The 7,434-nt window shown below is 41.8% G+C and overlaps 2 protein-coding genes across 2 annotated transcripts; both read right to left on the bottom strand.

Moving 5' to 3' along the window:
- Positions 1–287: 287 nt before the first annotated feature.
- Positions 288–1,753, bottom strand: LOC131912721 (asparagine synthetase domain-containing protein 1-like). The gene is made up of 2 exons (XM_059265021.1): positions 1,733–1,753; positions 288–665 (listed from the first exon to the last, which is right to left on the bottom strand). Exons 1-2 carry the CDS (start codon positions 1,751–1,753, stop codon positions 288–290), a joined length of 399 nt encoding a protein of 132 aa, XP_059121004.1.
- Positions 1,754–1,765: 12 nt separating this feature from the next.
- Positions 1,766–4,515, bottom strand: Asdurf (ASNSD1 upstream open reading frame). Its single transcript, XM_059266621.1, is given in 3 exon segments — positions 1,766–1,853; positions 1,855–2,030; positions 4,387–4,515. Coding segments are annotated over 3 exon segments (393 nt in total).
- Positions 4,516–7,434: the final 2,919 nt, after the last annotated feature.

Here is a 7,434-nt window from a genome sequence, read left to right as displayed (position 1 = left end):
GCTTCAAAAAAAGTTATAAAAACCTGTTGATATTTTTAATATTTTTAGGGTGGCTTGGAGAAGGATTCATTGATTTTTTTAAAAATCTGTACTTGGAGTCACCAATAATGTTCTCATTGGCAGTTTCTGTGTTTTAGTGCCCTGTTTATAGATTAGTGCTTCTTTGCTCCTGATAGTTCTTTTCTCCCCACAACAATAAGGCAGCAGTAGTTTATTTTTTTGGTAACTGTCACAAAGTGTTACATGGTGGAATCACATTATGATGTAATCTTCTTGAGAGAGGTTTTCTAAGGTAGGATTTGGAGACTTCTGCACTTATCAGATCCCTTCTCATTAATTTTCTCCAGTTTTGCAATTCTAGATCCAAACTGCATGGCCTGTTTCGACAGAAGGGCCAAGGCTGGGAGACTAACTTCAATAGCTGCAAGGTATGAAATGTGCTTCTCTCCAGCTCCACACACAACACTCTCATGAAGGAAAGGGGATCTTGCTTCCTTTCCATGATCACCAATAACTCTGCCATCACGAGAAAGGTTTCCAGAAGAAATATGACCCCGTTTCATTGTTATCTCCTCGTTCACTCCTTCTAGACCAAGAGACTGAAATCGGACATGACAGGAGTAACGTGGCAGCTGCTCATCTGCATTGATCCTGGTGAGAATCACCTTAGCACAGCTCTTGTAAGACTTGCACATCCTGGGTCACTAACCAACCCATTCCTCTTGACGCAAAGCAGACAGCACAGCCAACACCATCATCCAGAACTGTGTCCAAGGGCTGACCTATGTGACATATTCAAACTCCTAGATTTTGTAGTTGTTCCAGAGAAACATGGATTTCAACGAAGTTGGAGAAGGCTTGACAGATTGTAGTTCCTTTAGTCTTGCTTTTCCTGTGACTCGGTCTGGCACCTGGCCATCACCAGGACCCTGAGCCTCAGCAGCACCCTGAGAGGACTCTTCAGAAGAGATCTCATGACAGTTTGACTGTTTTCTTTCTACGTTAGGAATAGTTGGCCTGGTCTTTCATTTAGTCACAAAAGCCACATTCAGAAGATCAATTGGCTCATCTAAAGAAATATGCAGATCAGCAAGTCTGCTGGAGTCTGAGCTAGGTCATTAGCATCTTCTTCAACAGCATTCTCCTTAGAAACATATTTCCAAGGATGTAATTTTAAAGTCACACATCTAGAAACAGCAGCAGGATTGAGGTTGATTTGGAAAATTCCAGATGCTGGAACTTCTTGCCACTGGTCTGTAAGCTCAGATATCTGTGCACCAACTGAAGAGAGGCAGGAACTCTTGCCCAAATTACTAAAATGCCAAAGCAAGCTACGACCAAGAAGTCCCTACTAAACCATAAGTAATGGCTAGAGGCTTGCTAATATATAAAAGACCAAGGACCTTGGACTTTAGAGAAGAGTGACAAAAATATCAGACTCATTCTTATAGGCAGAAAGGTTATTGAACATAACTTGTGTGTCACTGTCTTCTGCTTCAAAGTGTACTCCATTAATAACTTCTCCATTTCATAAGAACACGTCACTGCTTTCATGCTCCACAGGCTGGGCAGTCAAAACACCTCTCAAATAAAGCACATGACGAGAAAATAAACACTGATAGTTAACATTAGATTTTAACAACCGCTTGCTACTGCTGGGGCCCTGTTGTCTAAGACTGTACAGCAAATCCTCTTTTAACTCTTTACTGAAGTGCTCAACAAGAAAGCCTACAGAACAGCAAATGCCATACATAGTTTGGGGAACTCAGGGTGAATGGGTCATGACTTTGGTTGTTTATGAGTTTCCTAATGCTTGGTATCTTTTCCTTAGTTCATTCAGAAAATGCTGCTTTCAGAAATTTCTTATCTGCAAGAAAGAATATTTTGCTTTTCTGTTGCTACCTCTATAATTTCCAAGTATAGAGTTTAGAAAGTTCATCCACAATAATTTTTTGTTCTTTAATCTTGCTGCTAAGGGCCTTGGTATGTGTAGTCAATGTGTGAGTGGGCACCAGTGAGGTGTGGTCAGTCTTTTTGTTTGTTTTTTGAGGCAGGGTTTCTCTGTGTTGTCTTGACTGTCCTGGAATGCACTTTGTAGATCAGGCTGGATTCAAACATAGAGATCCATTTGCCTCTGCCTCTGCCTCGAGAGTGCTGGGATTAAAGGTGTGCACTACCACACTCAGTTTGTAGGTCATTTTGTTCCTCACTAATATTGGGGCAAATTTTTATGCTGATTTTGTGACTATAACCACAGTGGCTGCATGCTTGCCTTTTAGTTGAGTATTTGTACTAGAGTCTGCAAAACACTCCAAAGCTGTGATTATAGAATTTCAAGTGCAGATTGCAAACATATGTTCCATAATTTATTTGTATCTCTCATATGTAAAAAATAGCTTCCCCACTTAATTTTGACACTGATGTTCAACTTTCATGGAATCTGAAGATTTATCCTGAACCTGGTGATTGTCAAGGATACAGAGAACCATGACAAAAGTTGGAGGTGTCAGATGAAAATTTACACTCTTAAACAAATAGGTAGAGAAGAAGTTAGCAAAGAAATAGGTCTAGCTTTTTCACATGCTTGCCATAGGCTAGACCAATCACCTTTCTTCTTGTGTGAGGGAATCTCATTTTTCGTCCCCTAAACTGAGATTGACAGTGCCATCACTAACATTCCCTTTTCTGGTGTAAGTAAACAAGAAAAGGAGTAAAATTCTGTTCTAAAGTTACAGCTAAGACTGAAAGGATGAATAAGAGATGGTGAATATCTCATATTTTGATAAAATTTGCCCTGGAGTCATTAAAAATTAGGATTGGACACTCTGTATATATCTCTCATTCAGTTCCCCAGACACCTAAGGAAAGGTCTGTTGAAGACTGGGTGGATATCAGAGTAGGAATTTCAGCAGCCAGTGCTGTGCTTGGGGTAGGTTGTTTGCTTCTCCTTTGGAAGCAAGGAGGATGAGCTGAAGGTTAGAGAGAAAGAATACATTGTGATTGGGGATGTGTGCAAGAAAAGGAGTCTGGTCTCACATGCTAAGGAAGTGATTTCGATTGACTCACTTTTGTTGTTGCTGTTTGTTTGTTTTTGACAGATCAGGATAAATAGATATTGTAGTAGGAAGGCAGAGTGGAGGTAAACTTGCAAAGATGTCTCAGGCTCTCATAGATCTACTGGTGAGAGCCTGGCTTAATTTAATTTCAATGACCATATGCATCCAAGAGGGCAGATGGCCAGATTATGCAGGGAAGGTTGGGTGCAGGGCTGAGAGAGGTTGAAAAAATTTATCTAGAATTAGATTGTTTCATTTTAGGGAGGTTTGCTGCAAGAAATCTACAGGTGTGTGTGTGTGTGTGTGTGTGTGTGTGTGTGTGTGTGTGTGTGTGTGTATGTGTGTGGTTTTTGAACTACTCCCATGTAACACTTGAGAGAGTCTGGATGTGGACAGGTGTCATACAGGAAAGAAAAATAAGACCACTGCCATCCCTGGACATACATACTTTATAGGCAATTTTATGAACTCATCCTGGTAAGCACAGCACATTTGAAATGTCCCTGTCCAAGTAAAGAGCACATGAAAAACTACAGGGGAAGAGGGTGAGAGGTGTGCTAAAAATAGTCTTTGTTATTTCCTTTCCTAGCCAGACAACCCTAACTCTATCTTCTCAATAGGAAAGGGAAGGTTTGGATGTGCCTATGATATGTTCATTTTAAAATGAATTGAACTAAGTCTAATTTACTCAAAGTGTCTATGGGGATAGTAAACATTTAAACTGTAGTTAACAAATAGGAGATTTGTCAAAGAGTATTCAATCAGAAGTGAGAAAGGAGTTAAAATAACTTCCTTTTTACACAGAATTAAGAATCAATCTACTGTTGCACAAACCCTCTCTGTGTTAGACTTGGAGTCAGCCCATCCTTCCCTCCTCAGCACTCTGTTCTGCAGACCTGTCTCACAGGAGAAGCAGAGGGGGTTGATGTGCCCTTTTGCATTTAGTCAGCTCAGGGCATGCCATTTCTACCCATATAAGCTGGGATTGATCTTACGGTATGCAGAGTCTACCTCACATCTTCACAGAAGCCCATCTTACCACATTACCTCCAGGAGAAATAATGAGGAGACTGCCTGGGGTATTTGATCTGAACACCATAGTGACGCTCTGCTGTTTTCTGAATTTCACCTTGAGCTTTCTTCTGTCTTGGCAGTCACAGACATCTGTGCACACCTGTTTCTCCTCACTGGACTAGAGGTGTGTGATGTGAGTAATGTACTGAGATGAGAAAGATTTCATGATACTGTTTGCCAGTTTCCTCAGTCCTGATGTAAAATTTGCCAAACAAGAAGCCAGACATTTATTCCCAGGAGCTAGATACTTCTGTACATTTTCCTGCAGTGGTTTCTGTATCAGCAGCTCTGTATTCTCAGCTTTGCGGTATTTGTTATTGACAGAGTATAAGTCCATAACACAGATGCACTTCGCTTTTCCAACCATCTGCCAGAAGAATGCCATTTGTCCTCAAAGCAGAATTCTTCTACTCTTTCCCTGTTTCAGAGTCTCAAGAAGCTTTGCTTTGTGGCTTTGAGGTAACTTCTCAGTCAGCTCATAGTGGCTTCAGGTTGCCAGTCATTATTTTTGTAGCGTGATGTGCTTTAACATTTATCCTTGGACATTGACCCTCTTTATTTTTACAAATGTGATATAAATTAAAAAAAATTGGAATAGGAGTGCTTATTGCACAACTACCTTTTGTTTCTGTTCTTCTGTGCTTAATAACCACTTCTTCATTAAGGTTTCTTGTTAGGCAGTTTCCTGGTGGCATGCAATATGTCCTCCCAGCCTAAAAGCCATTAGTGTCGTAACCAGAACAGCTGTGATTTACCCACAAGAGACTCTCAGCATGATTGGGCCTATTGACATTCCCTCGTAGAAGAAGTGGGAGAGGACAGTCATTAGGACCTCACTGAAGACTCTGGTCACTCCCTCCTGCACCTGCCACCCACCTATGTGTGATGTTGCTCCAGCTGCATGTGGTCCCCAGAGGAGCTAGTGTAATACAAGGATGGAATGTTAACTGATAGGGAACTCTATCTATGCAGCTATGGGAAGTCATCATCCATAGTGGGAAAGAGACCTTTTAGTGCTGCACCTATTTTGGGGTCACTTGTACTCCTGTAAGTAAGACCCCCAAATCTCTTAACTGGTTGCCAAAAAGATGAGCTTATTGGGTGATCTTTTACTGGTACCCTATCTAGAGTGAATATATAATTGAATAATATATAAAGTGAATTATTCAGGAAAAGTATACTAAACATCTGGGAAAGGCTGTGTGCTTCATTTTGAAGTAGTTAAAAAAGTTAAGCTGCTTCAAAAACTAAACACACACATTACAGTGCATTATATATTTAAAAAATTCCATTCATTTTACAAATTGGAAAAATTATTTTACATGAATTTCTGACGTTTACTTCTCTAATAAAAATATTGTAGAGCTTCGGGCAGCTTGTTAAGATGCTTATGATGGTTTTTTTGTTTGTTAACTTGATTGGATTAAGAAATATATAGGAGATTAGTTAGTAAATGATGCCTCTGGGTATGTTTTCCAGAGCTAAGAAGGACAGACCTTCTTAGAGTGAGGATAGTGCCATCCCGTAGGCTTGTGATAAAGAATCCTGATAACACAGGTCACCTGTCTCTCTGCTTTATGTTTGCCATGGTGTGATCCTGTCTGTTCTGTGTTGTTTTTAATAAAAATCTCAATTGTTAAATTTTTCAATAAAGACTTGGGAGCCAGATGCTGAGGTTAAAGCCTGCTAATTCAGAGAGGCAGAGAAAGCACCCAGCTGACCTTCCCCCTCAGCCAGCTTCCAGAAGCTCTCTCTTTCACAAAACTCTCCCAACTCAGTGCCCCTCCCTTCTACTTCCTGTGTGTCTCGGATTACAGGTGTGTGTTATGGTTGAGCCACACCACAACTAGAAACAGTTTTTTCCCCAGTAAATAGCTCAATTTTGGAGTTCACAGTGTGATCAAATATCCTGCAACAGTTCTGCTCCACCCTACCCTTCCCATTGTGATGGTCTGAGACCTCTAAAGCCGCGAGTATAAACAAATACTTTGCCCTTGCTTGGTCTTCAATCTTGGAGTCACCCTCCATATTTCTTATGAACTTGAAGTATCCTTACTTCTTTCTGACAAATTAGTTTTGCTGATTTGAGGTATGGCTTTTAACAAATAAACATGCATCATGCAGCTTTGCAAACTCATTTGCTTGAAACAGATTTATAGCAACATGGCATGATCCCTTCTTCCCCAGTCTCCACCTCACATTCTTTGTCTTTCCTATGTATGATGCCCCCTTTATTCTATTTTTTTTCTAATTTAAGTTTTTATTGATTCTTTGTGGATTTCACATCATGCATCTAGATCCCATTCATCTCCCATCCTCCCATATCTGCCCTTTTCTCCTGCAACCATCCCCCACAAAACAAAACAATATAAAATTTAAAAGAAAAAGAGAAAGAAAAAGAAAAGAAAAATATCAGCTTGGAAGCTGTAGTGTGACACAGTGAATCACACAATATACTCTTTAGTCCATACATCTTTACTTGCAAGTGTTCATTGCAACGAGTCATTGGTCTGGTTGGAGGCCCCTGGTTTTTGCTACACTATGAGTACTGGGCCCTCACTGGGACTCCTCTTTAATATCCTGTTATCATAGAGATCCTACAGCTTTGGATTTTCAGGACCAGCCCCTTCAAGTGCTCCAGCAGATCATAGATGTGGTGGATGTTGGGACAGGCCAACTCAAAGTCCTGATTCTGTACCTGGATGGTTTCTGGGTTAGTTTGCTCACCAGCTCTCCCTTATCCTCACTACCAGGGTGAGCTCTTCAGCACGGCCCCAGCTAGCTAGCTTACCCTTTGCAGCAAGGGACAGGGCTGGTTCTCCTGATCTCCGGCTCACCCACACCTGCACTGCAAGGCCAGCTCTACTGTGTTGTCCAGGTGAGGTACAGGGGCCACTCTTCCAAGTGCTGCAGCTGGTTAGAGGCAGGGCCAGCTCTCTCCCACTTGCCAAAGGCATCAAGAGGAGTGGGGAGAGAGAGAGGGCTTCTCTACCTCTCCTGGGCTACCATACCATATGGCAGATAAGGGGTGGGGCCAGATCTCTCATGCTCACTCTTGGGGTCGGCTCACTCACTCACACCATGGTCAACAGGGTCAGCTCTATTGTGCTGCCCAGGAGAGGTGCAAGGCTGGCTTTCCTGAGAGCTGCAGCTGGTAAGGGGCAGGGTCAGCTCTCTCTCCTGCCACAGGTGGCGAGGGGTGAGGAGGGGCATCTTTATGATGCATCGTTTAAATAGCATGGGTGATGCAGGCAGATCCATGCAGGAGGCAAAGAAAGTAGTTAAGTGATGGAGAGTGGGCTAG

Source organism: Peromyscus eremicus, chromosome 6 (assembly GCF_949786415.1).
Source record: "Peromyscus eremicus chromosome 6, PerEre_H2_v1, whole genome shotgun sequence".
In the NCBI taxonomy this organism is placed as follows: domain Eukaryota; kingdom Metazoa; phylum Chordata; class Mammalia; order Rodentia; family Cricetidae; genus Peromyscus; species Peromyscus eremicus.
Note: the sequence above shows the minus strand (reverse complement) of the source record. Positions and strands in the feature narration are given on the sequence as shown.

Bases quoted from the DNA above. Each gene is read 5' to 3' on its own strand.
- LOC131912721 (XM_059265021.1), bottom strand. From the start codon at position 1,753: ATGTATGGCATTTGCTGTTCT. The intron at 666-1,732 runs GTAGGCTTTCTT...AGCTGTGCTAAG, and splicing joins TGTATGGCATTTGCTGTTCT to GTGATTCTCACCAGGATCAA.